General features: G+C 46.2%; 1 protein-coding gene across 1 annotated transcript in view; it reads left to right on the top strand.

The window, feature by feature from the left end:
- The window catches only part of triob (trio Rho guanine nucleotide exchange factor b), a 96,758-nt gene that overhangs the window by 33,706 nt on the left and 48,081 nt on the right, over positions 1–14,971 (top strand). Inside the window, 7 exon segments of the mRNA XM_061818949.1 lie at positions 4,511–4,585; positions 5,461–5,575; positions 7,151–7,343; positions 8,337–8,441; positions 8,525–8,995; positions 10,301–10,358; positions 10,361–10,422. Of these exon segments, the coding sequence (XP_061674933.1) occupies positions 4,511–4,585; positions 5,461–5,575; positions 7,151–7,343; positions 8,337–8,441; positions 8,525–8,995; positions 10,301–10,358; positions 10,361–10,422 (1,079 nt within the window).

Here is a 14,971-nt window from a genome sequence, read left to right as displayed (position 1 = left end):
CTCCCCCCTCTCATTCATGCACACATCACTTCAGCTAATCTTCATTCCTCTCCTTTGCAGCGCGTGCCTCCATCTTTCTAATTGTTCCTCCACCTGCTCCCTGCTTACGTCACAGTCCCCAAAATTTAAAGATTTACACAGGACAAACGGGTGAAGTGTGCCATAATTCTGTAGAACGTCAATCACGCTGAATCCGAAACATGTCCCGACCACGGATGTTGATCCTTACTTGCTCCTCATTTGCTATTTTTGCTCCACTTTCTTCTTCTCGACATGTCTCACTTCCATCTCCACCTTCAGGGTCCCACCGTCGGTGCGCCTGCTTGTTATTTCGCCAGCTAAACGAAGCCCTGAGCATGCTTTCGCCCCCTAGTGGTTGGCTGATTGCAAGTTGAGAAAATGCTTGATTGCATGTGGACCGGAGACAGCATTCTAAATTGTAAATGTAAATATTGCCGACAATCAGCTCGCTTTAATTGTGGCAGCCTTCAGAGTCAGAAGGAGACCCGGGATTTTCCCATCGTCGTCATGATGCAGATTACAAATTAGCGCTTGCATGCAAATATGCAGTCGTACTTTTTGGAATTTCGGATCACATGATCCGAGTGAGGGATCATTAGCTTAGCCGGTCAACGAGATGATGGATGCGTCGCAGACTTTTGCAAAGCTACCCTTTGTCTCCTCTCTGCTTACCGTGCCATCCATCCATCTATCATCGCCATCAAATTAAAAAGTTGAAAAGTGAGCAAGACCATAAATTGCGGGATTACATTACGGGGTCTCCCCCGCCTGTCGAGCAGTCGGTGATTGAAAATGTTTGATTATTGCTTGGCGGACTTGGAGATGAACGCTTTGACGTGAAGACGGTCGATCGGGTGGTGATGACGACATGAATGACATCACATTTTTTTGTCGCGGTTGTCAGTGACTTTTGTTTTTCGTGCTTTGCCGCGTTCCCGCTCATCAGTTTGTTTGGCAGCTGCCTTCCGGCGACTGACACAAATCAGGGGATTATGTTGCTTGTGCATTAGCCGGAGACACTTTGAGTCCAGGCTAAAATTAGAAAACTGGATTCTCCAACGCGTTTGTAATACAGCAAAAGAAACAGCAGTGGAGAACTTTGGAGAGTGTGCGTCTGACTAATGTTGAACAGTTTTCATCTTCTGGCTTTTTCTTTTAAATTCATTTTATACATCGAGTGGCAAATATGTCCGACGAACGCTTCGCGAGGCAACGTTACGGGCAGTCACGCCGGTATTCTGGGAAAGTAGTCCGGCTACTGTTACCTCTTCCAACCATCGCGAGTTAATTTCGCATCACGATTGTCTCTCGTTAAATACTCATTTGTAGTTCGTAAAGAGAAATCAGCTGTGTCGAAGCGTTTAACCAAGAATGCAAGAAAGCCATTGGGAAGTGATTAGTACACATTTATTTGCACAGCGATGCCAAAGTCCCATAAAAGTGCAAAGGCAGCCGCGATTTCACTGCCGGCGACACTGTTTTTGTTATTTTCCTGAGTAAAAAGTAGTTTTTTGTTGTTACTTGTTCATTTACACATTAGGAATACAGTCTTTCTGCCGTGTAATGTGCAATGCATTATGAACTCACTCAAGGATACATAAATACATCCAATGAAAAGTGTGTGTTTGTGTGCGCGTGAGAGACGAAGAGAGTCACTTTCACCTTGACGTCCACGCATGTATGGAAGTAAATTAGTGCCACCAGGATTTGAATTTGAAATATAAAGTGATCACATTTTCAATGGCTGTATTTCAATGTAACTTTTCAATGTTAACAATTCAACTGGCTACAATTCAACGTCTGAAATTCACCGTCTGTGCCACCAGGCAGGGTTACTTGAGGTCAAAACCGAGCACCCAGCCAATCTTTCTTTGTCACGTGACGTCACATAGTGTAAATAGCATAACAATCATTTTAGACAGCGGATTGTAGCAGCTATTGAAAATGTGATCACTTTACATTTCAAATTCAGATCCTGGTGGCATTAATTTACTTCCATACGCATGCACACACACACACAATTGCCTACACAGATTTTGTATGCATGTAAAGTCTGTGCTAAATTCCTGATTTAATGTGGCTTCAACTACACTAATATTTGAGTTATCGTTTCATGTCGATGACCTCAATCTGTAAATTGTGTGGCGTGCGTTACCGAGTAACGGACACGCTTAAGATCAGGCTTTTTTTTTTTTTTTTTTTTGGTACTTTGGATAAGTGATATTCCCACGCCTTGGCAGATACCGAAAAGTCATTTTCGGGTACCATGGTTACATTACAACTCAAGTCATAAGAAAGGTATGAAAGTTGGCAACAGCGGTTCAAGATGGAATTTCCCCCAGGCCTCTTGATACAATTTTTTGGGGAGGTTTGTCCAAGCGGGTCCAATTTTGGGCATTGTTTACTCTTAGTCTCGACTCTTAGTTAACATGACAAACCGCCATAGCTAATATTCTGTGAATATTCTCATCCTAAAAGTCTATTTTGACGTACATCTAAACGTTCCGATGATTTGATCCTGTCTGGAGTTTAGGGGAAATCTGAAGTTGCTTCTATTTGAGCGTGCTGCACTTCCTTCCAGCGCCGCGAATATCACGTGTTCGCACATCAAGGGTGACTTTCAAAAGCATGAAAATGAGGCTTCACTGTAAATGTGAGACTTACTTTGAAAAAAGTCGCGTAATGCGTGGAGAGCACTGGAACAGGCCAGAAATTGGATGCGGTTGCTGTATTTTTCCTCCTGTTTTGTAGAAAATACGACGGCTTGATTTCGATTGATTTTTTTTTTTATTGCCCCCACAGAACTTGCTCCTGAAAGAAAAGCAAACTTTTGTTTCTGCGTTTGGACTTTTCCACCATAATTGTTCTTACTTTGTAAGAAAGTTGAGCAATAGAACCGAGGTGAGTACTGGTCGGTCGTTGGTCCATTTGAGTACCAGGCGAAGCGACACAAACGTGAACAGCGCAGGATGAAGAAAGCGTTCCCGGCGAGCTATTTTAATGTTTTAACACTCACCCAAGACCCGTTTGAAAAAAGAAGCCCCCAAAACATAACCATCCGTTCTTTTGCACCCATAACGTCAAAAAGCTTCCGATTTTTTTTTTTTTTTTTTTTTTTTTTCATCTGTGCCAGGATATTTTTTTCAGATTTTTGTTCTGTCAGTATGCGTCTACACACCACTCACAATATTTAGAGATATTGAAATTTTAGGGTGACTTTATAATGCACTGTTTCCTTGACAGGAGAACTTTAACTTTGCGGTCTCCAGGGTATGAATTTATGAATACTGTATTGAATATCGGGTGGCACGTTTGCTGCTATCTGTTTGTCATGGTTGGCACACCAATTTTTTATTTTATTTTTTTTAACAGTATCATTGCCAGCATCTTTACTCTGAAAACGTTTATGCAAAATGTACCATCATGTACATCTCACTACCTGGAAAAGAGTAACGAATTATAAAGTAGAGAGAGATCATGTTCTGTGCATGAAAAGCACTTTTGTGCTCGGTCACGGAATTAATTTTATGTCACAAGTACAAATATAGAAGCATTTCAAAAATGAAACATTTTGTTTTCACCTTTCATGTCGCTGGCATGAGGCGGAATCCTTGCATCTTCAAAACTTAACATGAAAATGATTTGTTTGTTTGTTATCATTGTTATTATTATTATATAACTATTGTTGAGCCGTTAATATCGCATGGTCAAACATGGAAAACCACACTTTGAATTAAAATGGGAATTTAACCCAAGGTTTCTGCCCAGCAGTGATGATTTACGTGATATACGATATAGTATTATACCATATAATACTGCCTGTGGGAATCAGTGAGGGATGAATAAAAGAAAAATGTCCCTTTTGGAACGATAAAGAAACAAAAGACTAATATACCGGTAATCTTATCGCGAGAAAGTGCGCGGCTGTCATCTTTTCATGCAGCGTTATGTTTGCAAATGTCCGCATTGCGTTTGCGTGCGTGTGTGTCCGCTCGCCTCATGCCTAACAGTCGGCACTCGGGGAATTTGACAGAAGCTTAAAATAATGAGGCTAAACTGGAATGAACTAACGGCACGGTGGACGGCAGTTAGCGCGTCTGAGCCGCAGCTCTGAGGACTGGGGTTCAAATCCCAGCCCCTGCACGTGTGGCCTTTGCATGTCCGTGTGGGTTTTCCCCGGGAACTCTGCTTTCGTCCCACCTCCCAAAAATATGCATTCATTGAAGCCTCCAAATTGCTTTTAGCTGCGATTGTGATTGCGAATGGTTGTTTTGTTTCCATGCGCCCTGCGATTGGCTGGCAACCAGTTCGGGGCGTGCCCCGCCTCCTGCCCGATGATAGCTGGGATAAACTCCCGCGACCCTCGTGAGGATAAGCACCTCACATAACGAACGGAAGTAATGAACTGATGACGATCGCGTCGGCCATATTTGTGTGTGAATGGAAAAAGTCACGTTTGTGACGCAGCCTTTTGTGCTCTTTGTTGCAGGCTTTCATCGCAATGAAGACATGAAGGCCATTGACGTGCTTCCCATCCTCAAGGAGAAAGTGGCCTTTCTCTCAGGTGGGACGCGTGCGTCAAAATCGTCACGCCGGACAGCAATGCAGGCGCGTCGCCATGAAAAAAGCTTCATTGCGTTCGCTGGCTTGATTAAAAAAAAAAAAAAAAAAAAGTGAAACTCATTCAAGGGACGCACTTCATACACTCAAAGTGAAATAGTTCAGGATTCATTTTTAAATATATATAATTTAGATCATTTGAGCTTGTAGCAAACAAAAACCCCAAATTCACCATCTCCGTGTACGGCAATATTAAGTCACAGACAATCCAGAAAAAAAATGGAAATGATTTCTAATCAGGAAAAAAAGGGCAGGAATTAAGCTAAATTTCCAAGTGATCAATGACTCTATACAGTGTCTAAGCACTGAAATTAATTTTTCGACCATATTCTAATTCATTGAGATGTTCCTTTGCAACAGTGCTGCCGAGATGCATAATTGCTGCATAAAATTTGTATCTTTGACCTGTCTCGTGCAAAATGAGCCACCAATCGTGACCAATGCTGATATTTATTGATTGATTAATTGTTCAAATTTCCTTGGGATTAATTGTGTGTTGAGACGATTGAGGCAGAAGAAGGGAAAATGTGATGTCACCGGTGGGAACTTGATCTAGATCCACGTAGACGCTGGTTACGGCACAAGTGCCCCGGGCGAAAATATTCTGCTGTGTACAACACTGGGATCAAAACAGGAGTTCAGAACATTTCCCGTAGATTTAACAATCAAGCTATTAACTGATGAACAATAATGTTAATCTTCCCCGTAGCCGATCAAGGAAACCCAGTAAAATGTCAGTTTGTATTTTACATCTGCAGTGCTGGCATTTTAATCCCCCCCCCCCCCCCCCCCCAAAAAAAAAAAAAAATGTACACACAGGAGGCAGAGACAGACGAGGAGGTCCGGTTCTCACTTTCCCCGCACGGAGCAACCACGACAGAATACGAGCGGAAGACCTGCGCAGGCTCGTCGCCTACCTGGCCACCATCCCCAGGCAAGAAATACATAAAGCATAAATACATTGTGCCGCATTTCAAACAAACACGTTCCCCTCTTGGCGGTCCTTGTTCAAAAAAGTGTTTGGTCGCATTTATGTGGACAGTAAAAATGTATATTTAAGGAGCTGGACGTAAGAATCCTTTTGCATTTACGTACAAAGTCCCCGTAAAAGTGATTCTAGCTCTAGAGCTCGTGAACGTGACGTCTGTCGCAGCGGTTTAGCGAGGTTAAGTGTGACCGCAATCGCTTCCGTGTACGTTCCGCGGAGACCACTCCGTCGTCTTTTTTTTTTTTCCAATCATCGTTAATGAATGCGAGTTTGTGTAAAACCGGGGGTCAATTCTTTAAATATTGGCATTTGTATTGAATACTAGCTGAAAAGATCGACGGATTCCGGCAAAGGTTAACGTGTAGCCGAATACGCTTCCGCGCTCACGAGCCGTCAACCCGTCACTATGTGGGATTTGTTCCTGATCCAGCAACGAAGTATTTTCAAATTTTTCTGTGTAAATCTCAACGGCTTACTCACCAGATCCATGCGTTTATCCCGCTTAACAGTCCACTTTATCGGCGAAAACATCGACTTCCGCATTGCGGGTCCTCTGTGCCAAGTTTATCAAATTTTTCCATGTACTGTTGTATCGGACAAGACTCTGGGCGTCGTGCTACAAGACGTTTTTCCGCGTCGTCTCCAACCGACTTAGCGTTGAGCGAGGCTCGGCTTGACCGGCAATATGGCGACGTAAACAAACGTCACGTGATTTTCTGACGTAGGCGCACGCGCTCTATTTAGTAGGTTCTCACTAAGCAAGGCGTCTGTTATAATAGCAATGTAACCTTTTCTTTTTTTTTCTTGAAGAAGTGGAGATAAACATTTTTGGTTCCCCCAAAAAGAAAAGAATCGTCAAGAAAAGAAAACCCCCAACCCCAAAATCTAGGACAAGGTGAATCCTGCTCGTGAGCAGGAGGCCGCTCTATTTACTCTCGAGTGTCTTTTGACTTTGTGTTGAGAGCATTTAAGATTGCTTTTCGCCACGTTTCCTGTTGCTCTGTGGAGATTTTCATACGCACTCCAAGTTTAATCTCCTATCATTTTGTCTCTCCCCCCCCCCCCCCACTCATTGTCCTGGTGAGCGAGTTTCAGTTTTTGCTCTCGCTCTCTCTCTCTCTCTCTCTCTCTCTCTCTCCGTCGATCCCTCCCCTCTTTTTTTTTTTTTTTTTTTTTGTCTGTCGAGCCCTTCGGCGGCTGCGGATCTGTTTTCATAGTGAGGTCAGCGCGAGTTAGAGCAGGAGGCCCTGTGTCTGTTTTGCTCTCCCGACCGGACAGATGCTGATTTAAACCGTTTTAACGCCGAGAAATTGCCTTTTATGGACTTGTAGGGCGGTGGGACTCGTGGTAAGCAGCGGTGGAAATTGAACGCTCAGCTCTCGCGACTAGTTGCGCTTTGGGCATTTTCACTGCGGTGTCTTTGGCAATCGCGCTCTGGCTTCTTATTCGCTCCCCGAAGTCCTCAGAACCGGTTTCGTGTCGACGTCGCGCGACTCGGTGACTGTGCGATGTGTCCCGCAGCGAGGAGGTGGTCCGACATGGCTTCACGGTCATCGTGGACATGCGCGGCTCCAAATGGGACAGCATCAAGCCGCTGCTGAAGATCCTGCAGGACTCTTTCCCGTCCTGCATCCACGTGGCCCTCATCATCAAGCCGGACAACTTCTGGCAGAAGCAGAGGACCAACTTCGGCAGCTCCAAGTTTGAGTTTGAGGTAAGGGCGTGCACGTGACGCTTTGACCCTTCGGCAAAATCCACAACCACTTGACTGGACTGGGCTGCATTTAGCAATTCTCCACGTTGGCTGTATTAGCCATCTTTTTTCGAGTTTCATTTTTTGGGGATGGGGAAAGTTCGTTTCGTATCGATGTCGGTCCCGTTTGATCAGCGCCAATTGCATCGCTGCTCAGTGACGGTGACACTGTTCCGTCCGTCCCTTGCGGTCACGTGACGCTGGTATATTTAGGCTTGACCCAGTTGCCATGGAAACTGGATATATAGGACACGGTGATGCAAGTTGGACGAGGACGCACAACTTGCAGCAACTTTCAAGTGTGCATCAAACACAAAGTAGCATTAGCGTCCTCTTCATCTGGGCCTCTTGTAAACATTAGCTTCTGATGGCTTATTTTACAAAAGTGGACCACTTTGTTTGAAATGTCTGGAAATGAATTCATGCACATATTTTCCGGTTGTTGGCCCATTTAAGGTTCCCGACCGATTAATCGATCGGCTGATTTAATCGCCCAATATTAACCCTTTTCAAATCAAAGAAATTGGCCAGTTTTACGCATATTTTCGTCCGCACGAGATAAAGATAATGTCATTCAAATGAGCTTTTTGAAAAAAAAAAAAAATCAAAAATTGTGACGTATCCGGCAGAGTTTTGCCGGAATCGGCATCAGCCTTAAAGTTATCTGCTAGTTGTGAAGTGAAATTAATCAGCAATTCTCAGTTTGTCGCTCTGCTCGCCTCCGTTGGAATTAGCGATAACGTCGACTGTTGCATAAAGTGAGTGGAATGTTTTCACACCTGTCCAAACAGTAGATGTGAATATCGGCACAAAGCTCCACATTCTTTGCGGTATTTAAATCTGACTGTGGGAAATATTTGGACACGGTGGAACCGCTCGGATTGCGATCGGCGATGACGATCGGCCTCCCTTTTGACCTTTGTTCTCCTTCCGTCTGCCTCCTGACACCAACAGACGGTCATGGTTTCGTTAGAGGGGCTGTCCAAAATCGTGGACCCGTCGCAGCTGACGGCCGACTTCGACGGCAGTTTAGAGTACGACCACGATGACTGGATTGAGGTTTGGCCGCTCTCCGCAACCCAAAACCAGCGTTTCGTTCACACAGTTTATTGGCAGCTGGCAAAGGGTCAATTTTTCCGTAGGTGCGGCTCTCGTTTGAGACCTTTGCCAGCGACGCGGCGCGAGCTTTGGCGCGCCTGGAGGAGCTGCAGGAAACCCTTTCCCAGCGAGATCTCCCGCGGGACCTGGAAGGGGCTCGGCGGCTCATGGAGGAACACGCGGCGCTGAAGAAACGGGCCACGAAGGCCTCCGTGGAAGAGTTGGACGCGCAGGGTCGCAGGCTGCTGCAGAGGCTGCAGTCCCAAACGGCGGGGAGCGGGGGCGCCGTCGAAAGCGTCTACGGGAACCGGATCGGCGGCGCCGCCGGAGAGTCCAACGATCACCACCGCGGCTTCTACGCGCACGCCGACGCTCACAACCTCGGCGCCAAAGTGACCGGTTTGTTGGATAAGCTCCACGGAACGCGCCAGAACCTGCAGCAGTTGTGGCACATGAGGAAGCTGAAACTGGACCAATGTTTCCAGCTGCGTCTTTTTGAGCAGGATGCGGAAAAGGTCAGAATTCTTTTTCTGTGCTTTTGGCATCCGACGATACCGCTTGACTATTTGATGTTTAACAGGAGCGAGATCAGTTGAATCACCTCGCGAAAGAGGTTTAGGACCTCTTGAACCGAGTGATCCTCGGTTTGTTTGAAACACGACATGATGTTGACGTGACAAGGCAGAACGGTTTTGAGCCAGGCTCAGTCGCAAAGCTACATGTGTTTATAGTGGAAAGGTACTGACCCGCTTCTCCGATAGGAGAGAAAAACACTGTGTTATTTTTTATCCGATACCGACCAACATTCCGGCTCCGGGTAGGTGCGGAAAATGTGGGCGCGTCGGTATTCCTCGAGCGTTGTGAGTGGCATGTGCGGAGCTGATGAACGGAGCTAATACAATGCGGAGCGAGGCCTGCTGTCAAAAGTCTCCGGCCTGTAATGCGACGCGGCAGACATGTCGGCAGTGCCTCTGACGTCACTGCCAAGTTGAAAGCGCGGCGGACGCGGTGCACGTTCCGTCAACTTCGCAAAATTTGGCAAATGTGCGTATTTCGCGTGATATGCTTTACTGCTTTAACACATGAAAAGTTCTCGTGACAACCATCCATCTGAGTAATAATTGTATTCCTACAAAAATGTCGAAATGCATCAGTAGATACTTGTACAACGTCTAGCCCTGCTATTTCATATCAAACTTTGATTGATTTGTCCTCTCATCTTCTAAGTTTTGACGTAGAATCATATTTTGAGGATGCACATCCATCCATTTTCTCTGCCGCTTAGCCACACGAGGGTCGTGGGAGTGCTGGAGCCTATCCCAGCTGTCAACGGGCAGGAGGCGGGGTACACCCTGAACTGGTCGCCGGTCAATCGCAGGGCATGTAGAGACAAACGGCCCCACTCACAATCACACCGAGGGGCAATTTAGAGTGTCCAATTAATGTTGCAAGTTTTTTTGGGGGGTCCGGGAGGAAACCCACGCAGGCACGGGGCGAACATGCAAACTCCATAGAGGCGGAGCCGGGATTGAACCCGGGTCCAAAAGAACTGTGAGGCCAACACTTTACCAGCTGATCCAACGTGCCGCCAGGATGCACATATATGTACAAATAATTATACAAAAATAACGGTTGTTGTCCCACATGTAATCACTCCAGATTGTGCAGTTTTAGCTAACATTATGTCCGATTTCATAATTTTGCCGTTGGTGTCGTCATCCTACTTTTTTTTTTTTAACCAGGTCTCAAAACAAGACACATTTTGGTCTACGGTGTCAACTTAACTAGCAGCTTTTTTTTTTTTTTTTTTGTACATGCAGATGTTCGACTGGATCATGCACAACAAGGGTCTTTTCCTGACCAGCTACACAGAAATCGGGGGAACCACCAGCACGCCGTGGAACTGCAGACCCAGCACAACCACTTTGCAATGAATTGCATGGTGAGACGCTGCCTGTGCTGTGCAAATGTACACACACCCTCGGAAGAGCTGCAATCGGCAGCGATCATCATTACTGTCATTCACAGTCACCAGTAACACTCTGCGCTCACACACACACACACAGCGTGTTCTTCTCAGCCTTTCTTTCTTTTTTTTGCATTTTTTTCTTCTTCCTTCCAAAGTCTTCCCCTCTCTTCTTCGGCTGCGACTTGCCGCCGCGTCCGCGCTATTATTCATCCGTTCGCCACTCGGCCTCGCTGCGTCATATCTTATCGCGGCTCCGTCCCCCCCCCCCCGTGGTTGCCCCTCCCCGATGCCTCCCGAGCTCCTCTCCAAACCAAACGGGACACAATACCGTAGCGACCCCTGCGGTCCGACGGCGTTCCGCTGCGCTCGTTCACATCCAAAAACGTTTCGGTCGGCGCCTAATGGATGTCCTCAGCGCCGACGCACTGTCGCAAATCAATGCCGTTGTTGTACGGTTTCGTGTCTGCGTTTTGACGTTCCGAGCAGATGGGGCCTCTCTCGATGGAAAAAATGAGCCGATGAAACCCGACTGGAATCTTCTGACCTCTGACTTTCCGTGCCCATCTCGGCCGCAGCGTTAGGCAGTCACTCGCGTTTGAAAAATGTACGGGCGTGGTCGGTCGCGCTCGCAGAGAAAGTTGCGGGTGTGATTAGGGATGGAATCTCAAGACCTTAAAACAATGAAGTCAAAATGCCGTAGAATGACACACAAAGGGAGTAACATCATGCTTTGCTTGCGTCCTGTTGAAGCGGAAGTTGTGTTATTTTGTTGTAATGCAGGATCTGAACTTAGGGGGTGCCAAAAGTGACATACGATGGCTTGAAGACGTTAATGATTGTGAGCGAGAATGATTGTTTGGCATGCAACCAGCGCGGGGCGTACCCCGCCTCCTGCCCAATGTCAGCTGGGATCGGCTCCAGCACTCCCGCCACCCTTGTGAGTTGAAGCGCTTCAGAAAATGGATGGATGGATGGATGGATGGATGGATGGATGGATGGATGGATGATGGATGGATGGATGGGTGGGTGGGTGGGTGGGTGGGTGGATGGATGGATGGATGGATGGATGGATGGGTGGGTGGGTGGGTGGGTGGTGGATGGATGGGTGGGTGGATGGGTTCGGGTGGATGGATGGATGGATGGGTGGGTGGATGGATGGATGGGTGGATGGGTGGGTGGGTGGATGGATGGTGGGTGGGTGGGTGGTGGATGGATGGATGGGGGTGGGTGGGTGGGTGGTGGGTGGTGGATGGATGGATGGATGGATGGGTTGGTGGGTGGGTGGGTTGGATGGATGGATGGATGGGTGGGTGGGTGGGTGGATGGATGGATGGATGGATGGGTGGGTGGGGGGTGGATGGATGGATGGATGGATGGATGGATGGGTGGGTGGATGGATGGATGGATGGATGGATGGATGGATGGATGGATGGATGGGTGGATGGATGGATGGAACGAACGAACGAACGAACGGATTTCTCCTAGTTCCAAACCCAGACAGTAACGTCAGCTTGAGGATCCCCAAAGCCAGTCGTCAACACAACAGCTCATCGTCAACTAGTCGCTCGTGGGACAACGGTTGTACGTCCAAGAAAGACAGATGGGACTGCGGCATCGACGCGTCGATACAAAACACACACGGGGTCGTCGCTCAAAGCGAGCCACCCATTCTTCCACAGGAAGCCTCGTTTCCCTTTCCTGTTGCCTACATGAGTGCATGGAAACATTGGGGGGGGGGGGGGACGGGGGGAGAACAATGAGCAAGCAAGTGTGATTGGGTTCGTTTACGTTGGAATGAAGGCACAGCGACAATCAAATTGATCATTTTCCAGTTAGGACGTAGCATGTGCCTTTTATGGCACACATAGATTTGTCATATGAATCAGTTTCTTAGTGTTCTATACGCAATGAACGCGCTGGTCGCAGCGAGGTGAGCTCTGGAATTTGGGGAATTCCATTTATTTTCACGAGTTTTGTGAACTTTTGGGCTATCATATTTGCTCGCATGACCAGCAAAGTTCTCGTTTCCGTGAACAGTTTGAGGGCCTCCAACGGGCAGGCGGCAGGATGGATGCGGCCCGTCTGCCGCATATTGATTGGCGACACTGTAAATAGTGAATAAGTGTGCTGTTTATTTGTTAAAACAGAAAATGCCACAATTCAAATAATGTGATTGTGGGTGGATTGGACATCCGGCAAAGGACTGAAGTTGGTACATTCCCATTGTGCCAAATAAAGTCAAAATTCCTGATCATGCAGCGATTTAACAGCTGCAAAAATCCATTTAAAAACACGTCGTGATATCGTTTGCAGTTGGTGATATTTACCGTCTTATTACTTATTGACGTTGCGTTGTTGCGTTGGGACAACGAAAATGAAAGAGTTGCGCGTTGGTGTCACGGTCAAAGCATAAACGGCGACACGCAGCAAATAGCTTTCGACTTGTGCACATTTTCATTTCAACTAAAACCAGTCGCACAGATCACCTCTGACACATTTTTATAAACTCGCGACGGAGAAACAAAACTCACCCTGTGGCAAAAATTGTTCATGAATTGAATTTTCAAGGCTTTGAAGGAAGACTTTGACTGTGGAACTGAATTACAATAGATTGATAACTTCATTGTCTGAAGAACATATTCCCGGATAAATCTAGCCAAAAATTATACAGTGAAGGACTATATATATTATTGTTATTACATTATATCATGACGGACTGTATTACTCTCCAAGGCAGCGCGACGCTGTCCCCGTTTGTGGTTTCCTTGGACACGCACAGAACCAAAAAGTTCTCCAGCAACAAACTCGGCACCACCGTGGCAGATGTGATACGTTCAAAGTTTTTTGATCAGTTTTCTATTGATAACAGCATATTACTTGCAATGGAAAAAAATTAGCCAGTTTGTGGATCACTTTATTCATAATTTCCTTGGTTACACCCCCAATGATCGTAATATAAAACGATTTCATGTGTATATCCAGTTCCAAAGTTCTTTATTGACCAGGTTTTGGATGACTTTTTGTCTTCCTGCGTTTTTCCCGCTTGGACTTGACCCTTGACCCCATCAGGTTTAAATTAGGACTGGCGGGCTCTCCTCCCGCTCCATCGGTTTGGGATTAAGCCCCTAAACCCCCCCAACCCCCGCCTGAGTTGCGGTGGTCCGGCCTGTTGTTTTTTTTTGATGTCCTCGGTGATGTCTTACAGATGGTTGAAAAGGCCTTCGAGGTGCAGCGCTTGCAAGTCGGTAGCTGGCGTTCTTGTCTGAATGCGTGCGCGCTTCGTGCCTGGCTGGCTGAAGTATAATACCTTCAAACCGCCGTTCCCCTCGGGATGTTGGAGTTGTAAAATTGTATAATGGGATTAAAGTTCCTCACCGCGCTTGCTGTTCTGTTGTGTTCTTTACCGACCGCTGTGCGTTTGAGGACCGTCGGACTCCTCAAGTGCTCGTGTGAGCTTTAAGCTTTAAGCTCACCGCTGCTTCGCAACATCAGCGGGCTGAGGGCAGCGCGATTGCACGACTTGTCTCGACTGGAGATTGGATTTAAATTCTGCTTTTTCATTTTCATGTGTCGCGGTCAAGAGCGCAGGCACATCGGCGGCCCTTAATAGCTTGATAATTTTGATGAAAGCTCCTCATTTGGGAAGGCAGAAACAATCCCTGTCTCTGTTTTGGGGCTGTTGTTCGTATTTAGCTAATCTTCCCCTCCTATTGTGATCAAGACAAGAAAAGTAAGAAGCCTAATGGGCGCCAGGAGCAGTAATTGAATAGAATAACGGGCTGTTAGCGCAGTGTGTTAATTAGTGTTCGCTGATCTGTGCCTATCTACACACAACAGCTTGAAGCCCACTTCTTTTGAAAAAAGAAAGAAAAATATGAGGGGCAGATCGTTTTTTCTTATTCCCCACACGGGGGGTTTTGGCTCCCATGCGATTTACTTGCTAATGTCCGCAAAAGTTGCATGGAGAAGTACAGTGCAGGTATTGACTTTTACTCCCTCTTGTATTGCCCGCACGATGAGATTATAATTATGACCCGCAAAATAAATGCCACATACATTAATTAGCGTGCACTGTGTTGGGTGCGCATCATTCTGGAATATGTCTGAATTTCCAGCTTGCATCTTCGAATGTTTAATGATAAAAAGCTATTGAAAGGGAAATTCCGGTGGTTTGTCCAATAGGTCATGTAATGTGTACTCTACTCTTGAAAATGGGATCTTAATCTTCTCTTATTTAATGGTTTGGTTTTGATACATGCTCAAAATGATGTTTACTTGATTGCATTAAAAGATATGACACTGGATTTTGATAGAAACGAGAAGGCAAACGTTTTTTAAAGGGGAACTTCGGTGGTTTGGGTTAAAAATGTATCCAATAGGTCATGTCATATGTACTGTATCTTAAAAATGGGATGTTAATCCTCTCTCATTTAATGTTTTGTTTTTTTTTTTTTTTTAAAGATTTTTAGTGACAATTACAAATTTTCAGGGGCGCCGTCATTTTGGCGAGTCACACGACCTA

This window comes from Syngnathoides biaculeatus, chromosome 5 (assembly GCF_019802595.1).
Source record: "Syngnathoides biaculeatus isolate LvHL_M chromosome 5, ASM1980259v1, whole genome shotgun sequence".
Lineage (NCBI taxonomy): Eukaryota > Metazoa > Chordata > Actinopteri > Syngnathiformes > Syngnathidae > Syngnathoides > Syngnathoides biaculeatus.
This window is presented reverse-complemented; position numbering and strand designations above follow the sequence as displayed.